Source organism: Camelus dromedarius, chromosome 3, assembly GCF_036321535.1.
Source record: "Camelus dromedarius isolate mCamDro1 chromosome 3, mCamDro1.pat, whole genome shotgun sequence".
Lineage (NCBI taxonomy): Eukaryota > Metazoa > Chordata > Mammalia > Artiodactyla > Camelidae > Camelus > Camelus dromedarius.
In genome coordinates, this window is record NC_087438.1 from 52,019,670 (window position 1) to 52,038,807 (window position 19,138).

At 38.1% G+C, this 19,138-nt stretch overlaps 1 protein-coding gene across 3 annotated transcripts in view; it reads left to right on the forward strand.

The window, feature by feature from the left end:
* SCAMP1 (secretory carrier membrane protein 1) overlaps positions 1 to 19,138 on the forward strand; it is a 97,935-nt gene that overhangs the window by 17,515 nt on the left and 61,282 nt on the right. For 2 of the 3 annotated variants that reach the window (XM_064481822.1, XM_031447035.2), the window contains exon 2: positions 8,478 to 8,555. Coding sequence is in view for 2 of the 3 variants with exons in the window: in XM_031447035.2 (XP_031302895.1) it covers positions 8,478 to 8,555 (78 nt within the window). In the remaining variant the exon portion in view is untranslated. Of the gene's footprint in view, positions 1 to 5,858; positions 5,969 to 8,477; positions 8,556 to 19,138 lie in introns of those variants that run through there. The other variant, XM_064481811.1, reaches the window with a different exon arrangement.

The window sequence follows — 19,138 nt, forward strand, 5'->3', positions numbered from 1 at the left end:
AACAAATACCTGAAATGCACAATGTTTTTTGAGTGTTAATCTCGAAACCCAAACCTATTAAATGTTAACAGATGAATTACGTGGATACATAATATATGGTTGTACACAATAATCCATGTAAGCTTTTATGTTTTTAAACTGTTTAGCTTGTGTGTTTACACACACACACACACACACACACACACACACACACACACACACAGAAGAGACTGAGGTTAATTATCCACAAGAAATGTTTATTGAAGAAATTATTATTGAATTAATATCCTCATGTCTAGCTGAAGGTAAAAGTACTTTCTTTCCAGGTTGGAATCTTGTGAGGTTGTATGTGGCCGTGTTTGAGAAATGTCCAACATAAAGCATGATGGAGGAAATCAATTGAAATACAGTGAAGATGTACTACCCTGGAGGGTTTGGCAGAGAAACTTGGATTAAAAATATGAAGAAGCTAATTATGCTAGACATAAAATATTTACTTATATTCTCTTCTTTAAGAAAACATTTATTTTTGTAATGCACCTTGATTTTTTAATGAAACATGACCTTGAAGTTAAGTTGCTTGCTAAAGAGAATCGCCCTGGCTTAACTAAATGACATAACTTATGTATCGTCAGGTCCAAATAGGATATTTAAACTCTAAAGAATGTCTTGCTTCTTGAGAGTTAATACATTTTAGAAGCCTTCTCTAAGTCAATAAAATAAGACTAGCTCAGAATGTTTTCCTTGGTGGAAATGCAAATTCTCAGGCACCATCCTAGACATCAAGGTACATTGAGAAGGCTCAGCAATCTGGGTTTTAACAAGCCCTTCAGGTGATTCCAATGCTTGCTTAGTATAAGGACCACTGTCAGAAGCAACCAACTTGTCAGTTGAAACAGTTTCATTTTGATTGTGTTGAAGAGGAAGTGTGGTATCTTCCTGCTAAAGTTTTGAAATCAATTAACAATCAGCTCAGTGTCTTCCCTCAATAAAGTTATAATTGTGTTAAACTATTTTTAGTATATCTGATGGAAAGAATATATATAGACTTTGTAAAGTTCTGGCTTCATATTTTGTCTCAGACATATGCTAATTGACCTTGAGGCAGTTTCTTTTTTTTTTTTTAAGATCATAGCTTCTTTTTCTGAGAAATGGAACAATAACGTCCACCAGGGATAATCATAACAAGGATTGGAAATAATATAAATTAAGTACTCAATACTTAATAGACATGGAAATATCATTCATTATTACTTAAATCATCAGCTTTGTTGTTTTTCTCCCAGTTTAGAGACTACAGCCTCCTCAACACTGTTTACATTTATTAAAACCAATTTTGAAATGTTAATTATGTGATAATTCAGAGATAGCAGTTCTTTATCTTCCTAAATCATTCTTAGCATATCCTGTACATAGTCTGCTGCTTGGTCACTAATACTACGTTTGGAGAAATTCCAGACAGACTAAGCATGAACTGAATTGACTTGAGACAGTGATTTTGGCAAACTGCCAGTCAACTTTCAGCCTGGATTAAACTTTTCTAGATCTAAAAGGAAACAAGGCCATTTTAGGTATTGTAGTCAAAAGTAGAAAATTGGAAGAATGATTTCATTCTGGGCCTTTTTAGAACTAAGTTATACCTTATGTAGGATTTAAAAAACAGAACTTAATGTAAATTTGAACTTGAGGACCCTTGATAATTGGATATACATATTTGCAGAGAGTTGGGACTCATTGTAGCAGCATTGAGAGCATCACTTTGATGGTATGAATGTTGGCTAGGCAGGATCCATCTTTCTGACCTTTCTTCTTTTTTCTTTTTGAATTAATTTTCTTATGTGATTGTGAAAAACATTTTCATGGTTTCAAAGGAAAAACTATACAACCAGGTACATTCAAGGGAAGCCTAGCTTCTAAGCTTATGTGGTTTGCTCGCTGTTCTCTTCCTCTCTGTATAGGTAATCATTTTTGTTCGTTTTTGGTTTATTCTTTTTTAAAAATAAAATTAAAACATTTTATCTTCCTTTGCTGATAAAAGGCAACATTATATTTACATTGTTCTGCACCTTTTTCACTTATTCCATGGCATGAATAGATCTACTGTTCTACAACTGCATAGTACTCTGTCATAGAGATGTATCATAGTTTATTTTATTTTATTTTTTACACTTTTTTATTGAGTTGTAGTCATTTTACAATCATAGTTTATTTAGTTTGCTTCCAGTCTTTTACTATTACAGATAGTATTTTGCAGTATATCTTTGGGATAAATTCCTAGAAATGAGATTACGGGTCATAGTTTAATTTTCTTATTTCTAGTCGTGGCCTTTTCTACTTAGGGAAGTTCCTTTAGCATTTGTTGTAAAGCTGGTTTGGTGATGCTGAATTCTTTTAGCTTTTGTTTAGCTTTGAAAATCAACTGATAACCTTATGGGAGTTCCCTTGTATGTTATTTGTTGCTTTTCTCTTGCTGCTTTTAATACTTTCTCCTTGTTTTTAATTTTTGTCAGCTTGATTACTATATTCCTCGGTGTGTTCCTCTTTGGATTAATCCTATATGAGGCACTCTGGGCTTCCTGGATTTGGATTACTATTTCCTTTCCCAAGTTAGGGAAGTTTTTGGCTTTTATCTCTTCAGATATTTTTTCAGGTCCTTTCTGTTTCTGGGACCCCTATAATGGAAATATTAGTGTACTGTATGTTGTCCCAGAGGTCTCTTGAACTGTCTTCATTTCTTTACTTTCTTTTTTCTGTTCTGTAGTAGTGATTTCCAGTACTCTACCTTCTAGCTCACTGATCCGTCCTTCTGCCTCAGTCTACTCTTGGTTCCTTCTAGTGTGTTACTCACTTCAGTAATTGTATTCTTCACCTCTGGGTATTCTTTATATTTTCTCTTAGCTAAAAACTTCACTCTATGCATCTATTCTCCTCCCAAGTTTTCTGATCATCTTCCCAATCATTACTCTGAACTCCTTCTCAGGTAGATTGCCTACCTCCTCATCTCTTATTTCTTCTTCTGGGATTTTATCTTCTGCCTTTGCCTGGAGCATATTCCTCTGCCACCTCATTTTGTCTGAATTTCTATTTGTATTTTTATGTAAGTTTGTTACATTTCTTGACCTTGGAGAAGTGGCCCTCTGTATGAGATGTCCTAACGTGTCCCAGCAGTGCATTCCCCTCTCATCACCTGAGAGCTAGAGTCCAGCTGATCCCAGAGTAGAGTGTGGCCTGCATTTGTGGACTCCTTCCACAGGCTGTGGGGTTGTTACTTTCTTTCTTCTGATGTCTCCCCATGGTTGGTGAGGCTGGACTAGAGGCTTGTGCAGGTTTCCTGGCAGGAGGGGTGGATGCCTGCCCTTGCTGGGTGGAGCTGGGTCCTGGCCCTCTGGTGGGGAGGGCCGTGTCCATGGGTGTGTCTACAGGCGTCTGTGGGCTCAGGAAGTCTGCTGATGTGTGAGGCTTTGCTCCCACCCTCTATGTTGTTTGGCCTGAGGTGTCTCAGCACTTAAGCCTACAGGCTGCTGGGTGGGGCTAGATCTTGGTGCTAATGACCCAAGCAAGATGTCAGCCTCCAGGAAACCTCATGTAGATAAATATTCCCTGTGTGTCCACCACTAACTTTTATGTCCCCAGGGTGAGCCACAGCTGCCCCCTACGTCCCCAGGAGACCTTCCAAAACAACAGGCAGGTCTGGCCCAGGTTCCTATGAAATAAATCACTGCCTCTGCCCTTGTTCCTAGTGAATGTGAGATTCTGTGTGCACTCCTTAAGAGAGTGGAGTCTCTGTTTCCTCCAGTCCTGTGGAGCTCCTGCAATTAAGCCACATTGACCTTCAAAACCAAATGCTCTGGGGACTCCTCTTCCTGATGCTATTAGCATACAGTTGACTCTTGAACAAGGCATGGTCCACTTATATGTGGATTTTTTCAACAGTAAATATTACAGTACTACATGATCTGTGGATGCAGAACCATGGATATGGAGTATAGGGAGGACCAGCTCTCAGTTACACAGATTTTTGACTGGGCCAAGGTTTGGTGCCCCTGACCCTTACGTTGTTGGAAGGTCAACTGTAGTTTTAATTAGTATTTCTCTTATGAGTGAGATTAAACATCTTTTTACTTACACTTTTTTTTAAACATTTAAAAAAATTGAAGTATAATTGTTTTACAATGTTACATTAGTTTCTGGTGTACACCATAGTGATTAAGTTATGTATATATTCTTTTTCATTACAGGTTACTACAAGCCATTGAATATAGTTCCTTATGTTACAGAGTAGGACCTTGTTGTTTATCTATTATGTAAATAGTAGTTTGTATCTACCAATCCCAAACTCCCAATTTATCCCTCCCCACCCCCTTTCCTCCCAGTAACTAAAGTTTATCTTCTGTGTCTGAGTCTTGTTCTGTTTTGTAAATAAGTTCGTTTCATTTTTTTTAGTTTCCACATATAAGTGATATCATATGATATTTGTCTTTCTCTATCTCACTTACTTCACTTAGCATGATCTTTAAATCCATCAATGTTGCTGCAAATGGCATTATTTCATTCTTTTTTATGGCTAACATTCCATTTTATATATGTACCACATTCTTCTTTATCCGTTCATCTGTTGGTGGACATTTAGGTTGCTTCCATGTCTTGGCTATTGTAAATAGTGCTGCTCTGTACATTGGGATGCATGTATCTTTTCAAATTATAGTTTCCTCCAAATGTATGACCAAGAATGGAATTGCTGGATCGTATAGTAACTCTATTTTTAGTTTAAGGAACCTCCATAATGTTATCCATAGTGGCTGCACCAATTTACATTTCCACCACAGTGTAGGAGGGTTCCCTTTTCTCCCCACCCTCCCCAGCATTTATTATTTAGACTTTTTGAAGATGGCCATTCTGACAAGTGTGAGGTGATACCTCACTGCAGTTTTGATTTACATTTCTCAAATAATTAGTGATATTGAGCATCTTTTCATATGCCTGTTGGCTATCTGTATGTCTTCTTTGGAGAAATATCTATTTAGATCTTCTGCCCATTTTTTTTTTTTTTTTTTTTTTTTTTTTTTTTTTTGGATACTGAGCTGTGTGAGCTGCTTGTATATTTTGGAAATTAATCCCTTGTTGGTTGCATCATTTGCAAATATTTTCTCCCGGTCTGTAGATTGTCTTTTCATTTTGTTTATGGTTTTTTTTGCTGTACAAAAGCTTTTAAGTTTAATTAGGCCCCGTTTGTTTATTTTTGTTTTTATTTCCATTTACTCTAGGAGATAGATCCAAAAATTATTGCTGCAATTTATATCAAAGAGTGTTCTGTCTATGTTTTCCTCTAGGAGTTTAATAGTATCCAGTCTTAGATTTAGGTCTTTAATCCATTTTGAGTTTATTTTTGTATATGGTGTTAGGAATGTTCTAATTTCATTCTTTGACATGTAGCTGTCCAGTTTTCCCAGCATCACATGTTGAAGAAATGGTCTTTTCTCCATTGTATATTCTTACCTCCTTCACTTACACTTTTTGAATTAACTTCATATTTATGCTAATTTTTTTCAGGAAGTATTTCTTGATTATTACTGCTCCTACTATCTTAAATAATTATTCTGGATTTCTTCCCTCTAGAGGTGGTAATAATCACTCAAGAAAAAATGTTACCTCGCACGTATGATTAAATTAAAAAACCTATTTACCTATTTCTTGTATTCAAAGATGTCAGTCTAATTTGAGAAAGAATATTTGCATGAAGATCATCATGGTTAAGTGAAATAAATGCTAATGGAGATAGATAAATACCAAGTTCTGTGGGAGCATCGAGATTGGGATGGAGTGACTTGAGTATCAGGAAGGCATCAGGAAGATTATTGGTTAGCATATGAAGTAATTTTTGGATTGAGTCTTTCAGGAAGAGAAGATTGCTAGGCTGACCCTGCCTGGAAGAGTATTACTGCCAGAGGAAACAATGCCGAGGAAGAATATGGTGTCTGAGGATTCACAGGTCACCGGATTTTGTGGGTGGGGGTGGGGTGGGATTGAGGCTGCAGCTGGACCATGTGGATTTACTAAAGCTCCATTTTTTGACCCTGAACTCACTTCTGAATTTAACCACAACTATGCCAACTTGAAAAATTTGATTCAAATATTCACGTTGCTGTTTTCTTAATTTTCCCCCTAAAGCATACATCCCCTTCTGATAACCTTCCCACTCCTCACATTTTTGGATAAACTTGGGAGGGTAACCCTGGGAGGTAGAGTGATTTCATTCCCTCCTTCCCATTTTATTGTTGAGCGAGCCTAAAGTCTTTATTTTTCATCTGTGCCATATTTTTAGCTTATTCTTACCACTTACTGCCAAGTTTGAGGCTCCATACTCAGTAGCTTGTTTCGTTACATTGAGAGAGAAGAATCTGGCAAGGTGAGGGTGATTATGAGAGTCGGTAAGGCTGGGAAGGTAGGCAAAGGCTAGGCTAGTCAGTCAGAAGCCTTATATCTCACTTTGAGGAATTTGTATTTTATAGTTCAGAATCTCTAAAAATCTGAAATGGATGAGGAACAGAGGGGTTGGAGGAGGGGAATGACAAAATTAGCTTTACATTTTTGAAAGATACCTTTTTTTTTTTTTTTTTAAAGATTTTTAAAACCTTTATAGTTACTGGCTAGAGAGGCCCTCATTCCATCTGACAAGTAAAAATCATGCTTAGAATTTTAAAAATTCTCTTGAAACCCTCCTCATAATGTTTTTTTGATGACCAACATAGAAACTGAAAAGGGTTACAGAGAGGTTGAGACCCTTGCAGTTCACACAACTAATTGGTGTTTGCCAGTAGTCATGTTTTATTTCAGTGAAAAGGAGCTGTAGAACAGATAGTCTAGACTTGTATATTATTTGGTAACCCTTCCTAGGATGTTACTCTATGTCCTACATGAGGACAGCTACTAACAGATTACTGAGCAATGACTCTGATGCAGAGAATTTGGGAAGGAAAACCTTAGTCTAGCAGCCACTATTTATGGCTGGGCTGGAAGCAATGTGGCTTAGGGGCCAGGGGCCAAGAAACTTGATGGAGAAGGGATTTCACTTAACAGCTGAGTGTCATCCCCTTCTCTGAGATCCTCTTTAACTGCTGTGGGGAGGCACTACAATGCCTGATAAAATGAAGAAAACTAGCTTCTTGTTAACCAGGAATGTCTCAAAATGGAGAAAAATAATTTGTACTGCAGATGTTAGCATTTGGGGGATCAGAAATTGCCTGTACTTGAACTTGCTGCTTTCTTGCTACAAAGCAGCTAGAAAAAGACAACACATCATACTTGAGTTTCTGTTAAGGTGGTGAACTAGCAAAGGTTGCTGGCTTTGCTCACCATAAAAATCAATTTTGGAAGAATTATAAGTCACAAAAATTTTGTTAAAATATTACTGGGGTGGTCTTGGCACCTTTGTAAATCATTTGACAGCATTGGCGAGGGTCTATTTCTGGCTTCTCTATTTTTATTCCGTTTGATTGTATGTCTGTATTAAATATGTTGAAAGGTAACTTTGATGACTGTTGAAGAAGATGGATTGAAGAAGGTACAGTGTAGATAAGAGAGCAGTGGTCCCCAGATCAGCAGAAGCATCTGGGAACTTACTAGAAATACAGATTCTAAGGCCTCACCCCAGACTTACTGAATCAGAAACTCTAGGAGTAGGGTGCAGCAATCTGTTTTATCTGATTCTAGAACATGCCAAAGTTTGAGACTAGGGGTATGAGGGCTGATGAGGCTGTCTGTACATTACAGTTTGCAAATGCGTTTCACATTAATTACGTAGTTGATTTTGTGAAGATGTTCATTATATTTGTGTCCTACATTCATAGTCAAGAGAAATAGAGTAACTAGGCTTGTGTGATTTAGTTATTTATATGAAAGCCCAATATTAAGATTTGAAAAGCTGGGATAATGTAATATACTTGAAAAGGGAGCGAATCCAGGATCATGTGGAACAACAGACTATAGTCAAGGTGAAATTTTGTAGTAGAATAAAATAAGAGATACTTAATCTTGAATACTCTAGATGTTACCTGTATGTGACATTGATTTCTAATGTACTTAAATCTGCAGTAGGGAAAACTGAAGATATTATTTTTAAAAAAGGGACAGGGGAAACAGGAACTCTTTGTGGAGTACAAAGGAAAGGATGGCTGTACCCAAGATTTGCTAAGATGCCCTATGCAAATGGTTTCACACAGCTATTAAGAGGAGGTCTATTTTCATTCCTTCAGTAATAGCTAACAGCTGATTTGTATCTAACCCAGTTTTCACTTGTTTGTCTTTGAGGGTGTGAGGGCTGTGGGTTTAAATTCCAACTTTGTTGAAATGGGGCTGAATAAATCTGATAATCTTCTTTATTTTCCTCTGTTAGCTTTGGTGGGTGACTAAAAGTACAGATAAAGCAAATGCATTGTAAATATCAAAATTGCATCTTTAAAGGATAAGTAATCTTTATTTTCTTTCAAATTTTATTCCAGGACCCATCAGTTACACAAGTGACAAGAAATGTCCCACCAGGACTTGATGAATACAATCCATTCTCGGATTCTAGAACAGTAAGACTATTCTTAATTGGACTACTTTTAAATATTAAAATTGAAATTAAATAGGATTTCTGTTTCAATTATGGTTTCTTTTTTGGTTGACTGGTTAAACTTACATAAAACAAGCTGTTAGTGTTTTATTTAGAATTTAGCAAGTTCATTTTTTAAAAAATAGGGATTAGTAGTGATTAAAAATTACCATGATGGTCCTACAAATTAAATTGCTAATAACCTACCTAATATGTTAATATTACTACAGTTCTTTAAACAGAAGAGGGAAATGTTTTTTGGTATACATGTTGTCTTCATGGTAATATGGGGGGATGTTTTCTTACAAAGAAGGACCTGTGTATGGAACGGTACTGTGAATATTTGTACAATTGTCATTTGAATTAGGTGATTTTGAATAGGATCACCCTTCTACTCTGGTAGACTAGAACCTCTGGAATTTTGTTGTTGTTTTGGGGGGTAATTAGGTTTATTTGTTTATATTGTTATTTTTTATTTAATGGATGTACTGGGGATCGAACCCATGCCCTCGTGTGCTAGGCATGCGCTCTACCACTGAGCTGTACCCTCCCCCCGTAGAACCTGTGGAATTTTATCTGGCCTAGGAACATATTTTCAAAATTTAGTATTGATTTATAAAATGAAGGAGTATGAAAAAATCCTCATAGTACAGGTTTCTCTACTGAATGCATATTAGAAGCAACTCGGGAAACTTTATTACAGTATCCATTAGGGCCCTAATCTTTCACGGTGCAGTTTTGTTTTTTGTTTTTGTTTTAGCCCTTTTGATGATTTTATTGTGAGCCAGTTTTGAGGACAACTGAACTAGATTCTGTTGAGAATTCTCCCTCAAAATTTCTCTCGCAAATAATTTTGTCTCCTGTATTTGAGTCTTTAACTTAAACATCACACTTACGAGGCCCCTAATTATAAACATTGTTGACTCTTGAAATGTTAGTCATCCTCTTACAAATAATGTTCTTCAGTTGTATGCTTGGAATTACACGGCAGCATAAGGATCTTTACCTGATCATCTCTTCCTGAGGTATGTTTTTCATAGTCTTGAAAATAATTCTAGAAGATTATGTAGGCTTTTGCTTGGAAATTTCTTAAAGATGTATCAACTTTTTAGTTTGAGGAAGAGCTTTGTACAAAGTAAAAGAACTGAAAAGAGTGAATTTAAATTTAACTTTATTTCAAAGCCCTCCTTAAATAGCCTCTATTTATGTGTAGCATCTGCAACCCAGGCTGGGATCATTGAGTGTTCATTGAGCATGTAAATTTCAGATTGAGCCCTGTGAAATGACCAGTAAGTCGACCAGTTTTGATGTGTACAAATAGCAGTCTCATATGGCTCAACCTTATAGTAAGCTGTGAGAGTGTATGAGAGTGCAGTTTGGTAGGAGTTGAAAGGGAGTAAAAAGAAGAGCCTGGTATATTTTATTCCACTATGTGTAGATCTTCTAACATGATTTCTGGTGGGGAATGGAGATGGGAACAAAACTTTTTAAAGTTTGCTGGTAAAGAATAAAAAAAGGTTTTTATATACTTTTTTGGAAGATTTCACTAGCAAAAAATATGCTTAACCTTCTTCCAGTAGCAGTGCTAGATGATTCTTTTCAGTACTAGCAGTGTTCTTTAACGAGCTGTGTGCCTTGTGCCATGTGCTTTGCCTATATTATCTGATCAAATTCTTATAACAACATTCAAAATGGATACTTTTTGTTTCCAATTTACTGATAAAGAATCTGAGCCACAAGTCATCCAGCTAGTAAGTTACTGGCAGAACTGGTTACGTAACTCATCTGTTTTTGTAAAGTTTCTGCCTTTTCCATTTTGTCTTTAGAGTAGATGCCTAAGAAATAGAAGATAAAGTCTTGAGTCTGTGGACAATTTCTCACCTAATTGGAATTTTAGAAGTTACACAAAGAAGGAAAAATAAAATAAAAATGTAAATTATGGTTCTAAATGTTGAAACTTTACAGTCTAGGAAAGGTTTTCTGAAAGAGAAAGGCAATAATGACAGCCAGCTTACAATGAAACACTTCTCTTAGACTCAGTGAGCCTTTTTTTTTTTTTTTAAATAATGCAAAACAGGTTAATTTGTATGTCAACAATGAGGATTAGGATTCTAGATGAAAAAGGAAAGCAGTCTTGTGTTAAATGGAAAAGATCAAGATTCTGGACTTGGGACCTGCTAGTGGGAAGACTCAGATGTTGTCTCTTCACCTGATGCAGCCTTTCAGCCTGTCCTTCCCCCTTTGCTGTCTTCTCTAATTCCTCCTGATAGCCAAGCTGGTATTCCAGATGTCTTATGTTCCTGCTCTGTCCACCCAGAAACCTTTTCATGGAGCGTTTTTTGGCTTGTTTTTTTCCGAGAAGCCAAGGCCTTCAGGTCTTGCAGGAGCCTGTTTAACGTGTTCTCCAACTGCAGGGCAGACTCTATAGCTTTTATGCCAGTTTCCCAGTTTTCTATAACTAGCCTCTGTTGGAGAGGAACAGAGGAGTCACTCTCCTACCTGAGGCATACATAGGTTGATTACTTACTACTTCCTGGGTAAAATTATAACTAGGTTTGCAGAGGTCAATAGTTTCCACACTTTGTGACACAATAGACTTGGCAAGCACCTTTAATACTGATGTCTGGCTATAGTTACTATAGTGATACGGTGTCAGAACCGGGAAAATCATTGTTATGAGAACATTTTTGCATTTTCCACTGAACTTTTTACATAATGGAAAATACAGATGAAATAATTTGAAAATTAAAAATTCTTTTGTTTGCTGTATGTATGGTTTCAGAAATTTGTCCTCCTCCCCCTTTTTCTTTTTTCAGCTATAACTGTTTTCCAAAACAGATCAGATGTACTTGGATAATTGATTTGAGTGATATGTTAGAACTCGGTCCAGGTACTATTTTAGGTGATTGGTGGTATCCATATTTGTCTTAGAAAAACATTTGTGAAAATAAAATTTCTAGATTGTTGCATAAGAGCTGCTTGAGGTCAAGTAGGACAATCCTTCAGCAGAATGAGTATATAATATTGTTACGCTTTTAGAGAGTTCCTCTCATTTTATTTTAAATTCTTTTGTTAGATTTTATTTTAAATTCTTTTGTTAGGTTTCCTTTTATATTAGTTTTCTATTTGAATGTAAATTTTAAGGAAGGCAACAATTAAATATTTAAATAACTTACATATTAATTCACTGTGTTATAAATTCAGAGAAAGGAGTCCTCATAAAACACCATAAAGTATAAACTCATTCAATCTGTTGGCAGCAGAGTAGAAGGCTATTTGGCACTTGAAATGTGGTAGTCTGAACTGAGATGTGCTATAAAATGGAAGGTAGTCTTTGGTTATGAAATAATTTTTTTGTTTGAACTTAAAATGCATTTTACCACGAATTGTTTTCAGCATGGTGGGTAGGTTCCCTGGACTACCCTCTACAACTTAATACTAGAAGGATTAGCTCATCCTTTAGAATTGGTATGCATTTGTGGGGAAATATTTTCCTTTTAAATTAGGCAACAGTTTAAAATGCCAACTGCAGCTGATTCTCACTAGTTTCAGACACTGGTCATAGCATTCATGGCTTCAGATAGGATTTCTTCTAGTAGGTGTTGAAATATAGGGATAGGGAGATCTATGTATGGGGGAGGAAATGTGGTGCTGTTGATAAAATCCTTAGTGACATTTCTCAGGACCTACTTTGCTGTCATATTTTTTTTCTTTAGGGATAGGCTGCCTCATACTTTTTCTGTTCTGCCGTTGTTGACGTATATGATTTTTGTCACATAAAGCAGCAAGATCTTTCTAAAGGAAGAAGCAAAAGTAGAAAATTCCAAGTACTGGCATGCCCAAGTAGTCATTTCTGAGCATAAAGGACATAAATAATTGATTTATATATAAATAAGAACTGCCTCTAACTAAGTTAATTTAGGACGTGGAGTAGACTGAGTGTCATAAGACCTGAATTCTAATCTAGGCTCTGCCACTAGTTGGTAACTAGACAAACCATCTAACCTCTTAGGGAATTTTTTTTTTTTTTAGTGTGTAACAGTGGCTGCAGAGAGGAAGATGTTGACTTAAATGATTTTTTTTTCATTTTTTCAGTTTTATTAGGTAAAATTGTTATAGTTTGACTGCATATATAGAATGTATTGCATGTAAATACATATACACAACATACTGCACATATTTTTAAAATTTACATATATGTACTGTTCATTGTTTCTAGGAACATTTAGAGCTTTAGCTTTTTAAACTGAGATTTATCAAAGGAATAAAGCCAACCACAAAATAAGAATTAATTCAAAAAGATACATAAACCCAGATGTTGAGTTAAATAATTTCTAATATCAGTTTCTCTTCTGAAAATGGATAAAACTTTTAGTTCCAGGACTGGTTGGTTGTAGTTGTACTTAGTAGTTTACCTATCATTAGTACTGCAGAAGCAATTTCTGTACTGTAATACCTGTCTTTATTTTCTCTCACCAGACGTTTCTTTTTTAATCTTTTCCTTTTTCATTTGCTTCTCACTGTCTTGTCTTTCTTGGAGCTTGTTATCTGTCCCTTGTGGAACCAGTCTTCTTTGTTTCTAGTCTCATTTAATCATAACTGTTGCCTTCCGTCCTTCTAGTGTCATTGGCTGGAAGTACCTGAGTTCTCTTTGGCTCAGACAGCTTCTTTTCCTGTATCTAATCAGTAGCCACGTCCTGTCACTTGCACCTCCAGGAGGTATTACCTGTCCTTTTCATTACTCCTGAACTGTCCTAATTCAGGTACTCATGTGAGATAATACAATGGCCTATCTACTTACCTGTCTTCAATTTCTCTTAACATCTTTTTTTTTTGTACTGTGATTAGAATTATTTTTTTAAAAACAGAGTTCAGATTAGATTTTCTCTCCTTAGAAATGTGTACACTGATTATGCATTGCCTCCTTGGTAGTGTGCCATGTGCCACCCTCCATGATTTGACCTCAGATTATCTTCTTTTATTTTTTTCTTGACTTTATTTATTTATTTATTGGCAGGGGGGAGATAATTAGGTTTAGTTATTTATTTATTCATTTATTCATTTGGATGGAGGTCCTGTGGCTTGAACCCAGGGCCTCATGCATGCTAAGCATACATTCTACCACTGAGCTATACCCTCTGCCCCCACACTTTATTTTTTAGAGCAGTTTAGGTTTACAGAAAAATTGAGCAAAAAATAGAGAGTCTCCATAGACTTCTCCACCAGGCTGTCTTTTTTTTTTCTCTCTTTCTTCTTTTTGTTCTCTTTTCTTGTGCTTTGATGACTAGAGAAGCTCCTTTAATATTTCTTGTAAAGCTGGTTTGGAGGTCTTGAGTTTTTTTAGCTTTTGTTTATCTGTGAAACTCTTGATTTCGCCAAGTCTAAATGAGAGCCTCACTGGATAAAGTATTCTTGGCTGTAGGTTTTTCCCTTTCAGCACTTTAAATATATCGTGCCACTCCCTTCTGGCCTGAAGAATTTCTGCCAAAAAATCAGCTGATAACCTTATGGGAGTTCCCTTGTATATTATTTGTTGCTTTTGTCTTGCTGATTTTAATATTCTCTCTTTATCCTTAATTTTTGTGAATTTGATTACTATGTGCCTTGGTGTATTCCTCTTTGGGTTGATCCTGTGTGGGACTCTCTGAGCTTCCTGAACTTGGGTGAGTGTTTCCTTTCCCAAGTTAGGGAAGTTTTCAGTTAGTATCTCTTCAAAAATTTTCTCAGGTCCTTTCTCCCTTTCTTCATTTTCTGGTACCCCTATAATGTGAGTATTAGTGTGCTTCATATTGTCCCAGAATTCTCTTAAATTATCCTCATTTGTTTTCATTCTTTTTTCTTCTGTTTGGCAATGGTGATTTCCACTATTCTGTCTTCTAGCTCACTAATCCATTCTTCTGCCTTGTTTAGTCTAGTCTTGGTTCCTTCTAATGTGTTACTCATTTCGATAATTTTATTCTTCAATTCTGTTTGGATGTTCTTTATATTTTCCAGCTGTTTGCTAAAAACTTCACTCTGCATTTGTCAATTGAAAGTTGAGAGTTATGTTTTACTTGGTGGGAGGACCCGAGCTGGGATGACAGCCTCTCAGATTGCTCTGAGGGACTGCTCTGAAGAGGTAGGGGAGGAGCTAGGATATATAGGAGCTTTACAACAATTACCAGGTAGTTGGAACAATAAAAGATGACTTGTTACCTAAAGAAAACCAGGCATCTCAAGTTGCAGAATTTTGTGCTTTTCTATGTATGGGAGGAAGCAAACATTTGGGTTCATTGAATTCATTCCTTTGACAAGCTTCTAGGTATCTAGGGCTAGTATCTTGCGTGTTATTATTCTGAGTCCGCTCAGAGTACACCATTGTGAGTGGCTGCAGAGGCTGGGCTACAGGCTTGTCTTCACTGGGGGGTGGCGGCTGATGACTTGATGGCTTCAGCATTCTTTGTTTACTGATACGGTTTACAGTATTTTTCTTTCACACATCTACACTTCTCTTGAGTTCTGTGAACATCTTCACTATCATCATTTTAAACTCTTTCTCGGATATATTGCCTATTTCCTCATCACTTATTTCTTCTTCTGTGATTTTATCTTGTGCCTTGTCCTGGAGGATATTCCTCTGCCACCTCATTTTGTCTGTCTTTCTCTTTGTGTTTTTAGGTGGGCTAGTTATGATTCACGACTTTGGAGAAGCGGCCTTCTGTGGGAGATACCCTATTCGTTCTAGCAGTACACTCTTCTCTTGTCACCCAAGGGGCAGGGGAGAGCTGATCCCAGTGTAGAGTCCAGCCTGTGTTTGTGGATTCCTTCCACAGGCTTGGGGCTGTTTTCTTATTTCTGATATCTGCCCCCTGGTGGGTGAGGCTGGGCTACAGGCTTATGTAGGTTTCCTGGCAGGAGGGGTGGTGTCTGCCCACTGGCTGGGTGAAGCTTGACCTGGACCTCTGGTGGGTAGGGCCTTGCCTAGAGGTGTTTTTGGCTCAGAAGGTCTGTAGATGGGTGAGGCTGTGTTTCCACCCAGTATGTTGTTTGGCCTGAGGGTTCCCAGCCCTTAAGCCTACAGGCTGTTGGGTGGGGCTGGGTCTTGGTGTTATTGATCCAAAGTATCAGCCTCCAGGGAAGCTCATGTAGATGAGCACTCCCGGAATATCCGCCACCAGCTTCTAAGTCCCCTGGGTGAGCTACAGCAGTCCCCTAACTCCTCAGGAGAACTTCCAAAACCAGTAGGCAGGTCTGGACCAGGTACCTATGCAATCACTGTCTCTGCCCCTGTACCTGGTGCACTTGAGATCCCGTGAGCACCTCCCAAGAATGTTAAGTCTCTATCTCTCCCGGTCCTGTGGGGCTCATGAAGTTAAGCCCCACTGGCCTTCAAAACCAGATGTCCTGGGGTCTCCTCCTCCCACTGCCAGAACCCTGGTCTGGGGAGTCTGACGTGGGGCTCAGAACTCTCATTCCTGTAGGAGCACCTCTGTGACTTAATTGTGCTTCAGTCTGTGGGTCACCCACCCAGGGGGTATAGGGCCCAACTATATCGTGAGCACACCCCTCCTACCATCCTGTTGTGGTTCTCTCTCAGTATTTCCAGTTGAAGCAGATCTTTTTTTTGCTAGGCTCCAGTCTTTTTTCTCAGTGGATGTTCAGAAGTCAGTTGTGGTTTTGTAGTTGCGAGGAGAGGCGAGTTCGTGGTCCTACTACTCTGCCATCTTGATTCCGGCCCAAAAAACTAAGCAACTGAGTTGAAGCTTCTGAGATGCTCAGGCTCATTTCCTTCCACCTCTTCACACATCACACTTCAGCAAACAGTTGCCCCCATTCAAAGAATGGAGAAGGCGGGGACGATGGATGCAGCGGAGGAGGTGCCAACCTCTTTGGTGAGGCTGGGGGCAGAGAAGGGAACGACTGGCCTCAGCCTTGAATCTCGGCAAAAGGAACGGCACTCCACTAAGAAGGCACAGAAGAAGACCTCGTACAACTCTTCTCATGTCCCTGCTCCCTGCCCACTCCCCTAGGCTATCTTTAGGCTTATCCTCTAATGTGCTATTTGCTCCAGCTGAAGTCATCTCCCTTCTAACCCAAACTCCATTGATACCACCACCCCTGGGTCTTTTATTGGTTATTGAATGGAGTAAAGAGAGACTATGTGTGGTCATAATGCCTGGCTTCCCTAATATATCCTCTCCTCCTTCGGTAGGTCAAGGTAAACCTCTCATACTAGGTATATTCATTTTCTATTGCTGTGTAACAAATTACTACAACTTAGCAGCTTGAAAAAACACGTGTATTATTTTACCACTTCTGTAGGTCAGGAGTTTGGGCACAGCTTAGGTGTGTCTTTTGTTTAGGGTTTCATGAGGCTGTGATAAAGGAGTTGTCTGGGCTGCATTCTCATCCAGAGGCTTGACTGAGGAAGGATCTGCTTCCAAGCTCATTCAGGCTGTTGGTTGACTGAATATCCTGTGATTGTATGACTGAGGGCCCCAGCTTTTGGTTTGCTATCAGCTGGAGACTGCCCTCAGGTCATCAGTGCTGTCCACAGTTTTTAGAGGCTGCATGGTTTCTTGCCACATGGGCTTCCCCATCATGGCCACTTATTTCAGAGGGTCTGTAGAGAATCCCTCAGGCTAGTCTACCAATATGGAGTCTTACATAATATAACCCGTAACAGAATGTAATCAAGGGAATGGTAGCCCATCACTTCTACCATATTCTGTTGATTAGAAGCATGTCATAGGTCCTGCATGTACTCAAGGAGAGAGTATTATATAAAAACGTGAACACCAAGAGGGGAGTATCATTGAGATTCACTTTAGGGTCTCTGTGCCACACTAGCAATAAGGTATGTATTACTTCATATCTCTTCATGCCCATTTAAAAGGATCAAAGTGGGGCCCCTAGAACACCTGTCCCTCCCTGCCCTCAACACTTGACTGCCCTAAGTTTATCTGGACTAATCTTATTATGCTCTTGATTCCTATTTATGTCGTTCTTTACTAGAAGCCCCAGACTCCTCCTCTCTTGGATTTTGATCTTCATGATGTTCTGCACATTATTTATTCTGAACCCTTCTATTTCCTTAATTCCTGAGACATTCCATTGTGCTGAGAGTCAGTCAAACTTCATCAAAATCCCCCATATCTTTATCTTTTTCTCTGAATGTTTTGTCCTTTGTTCTGTAGAAACTGGCCTTTGTATGAGGACACTGCTTCCCCTGTACTCTTCCCAAAACTAGGTGATTTTTCTCTCACAGTTCTCAGCTGATCATAAAATTGGGGTAGATACCGTCTTTGTTTCTAATTGCTGCTTCCAGACTTTCTTCTTGTCCAAAAAGTCCCATGTCATCATTTGAATCTCAGAGGGTACCAGTTATAATTGGGTGCCACAACTCATTGTGGCTGTCTTCTACTGATCCCTGAATTACTACTCCTTATTTCTCTCTCTCTTTCTTTTTTTTTTTCTTCTTCATGATTTTAATTCTTGGTTCACTGTTACTCTTTCTAACACTATTCCTGTTTTGAAATCTTAGTGTTGTTCTTTCCAGCATCTTGCTTCTCAGTACCTTGACCTCATCTCTTTCATTGATTTTTGCCTTTTCTGTTACCTCAAGTCACTCACTCCCATGGTCATATCCTAGACTTTGTCATTATAGTTACTTAACTCCTATAAAGTCTTAATTTTGTGTATCTTCTCCGTCACTCTTCTAGTTCCTCAATTGTAACACATCTTTCCACTTCACTAGGACCTCTAGTTTGTTGACCTTACAATGTCACTGCCCTTTATCCACTGGATATTACTCTCTTCTCTCAGCTTAAATTCCACATTCAGTCGTTTTAATCACTCTCTTGCATGCACGCTCAACTCCCTTGCCTTCCCCCTCCTATTTTGACATAATCTTGGCTAAAAGCGAAGCCCTGGTTAAATACAACTCTTTCTGCTCTCTGTCCTTACCCTTGTAGCTAAATATGGAGACACACACATAACCATGCTGAATGGTCTCACTTTTAGTTCATGGCCAGCTCTAAATTGTAGTGAATGTCTTACTTATTTATTTGTCCACTCTCTTCTTCTCTCTCCTCATCTTTAAAATCTGTCCCGCTATCCTCACTCTCAGCTAATGACCTTGCTTCTCATTTACTGAGAAATTTGAAGCAGCCTGTAGAGAATATACACAGACTTCCAGCATCACATCTACTTACCTACCAGTATTTATACCCATATTTTCTGCTTTCCTGCCTTTTAGTTACAGATGAACTATCTGTGCTTCTACCCAAAGCCATTCCCTCTTTTGTGCAGTAGATTCCACGCACTTTTACCAAAGAACTTTGCTGAATTGCTCCTCACCTACATTACTAGTTTTCTTCACTTTCTACTGGATCATTCATATCATCATAAAAACATGTTTCCTTCTGTTTTTTTTTCCTTATATTTTTGTTTCTCCCACCCCTAAAAGAAATCCTGAATCCTTTATCAATTACTTCACATTTCCTCTCCCTCTCCAGCCATAAGCAAGTCTTGATTACCTTCTGTCTCTATAGATTTGCCTATTCTGGACATTTCATACAAATGGAA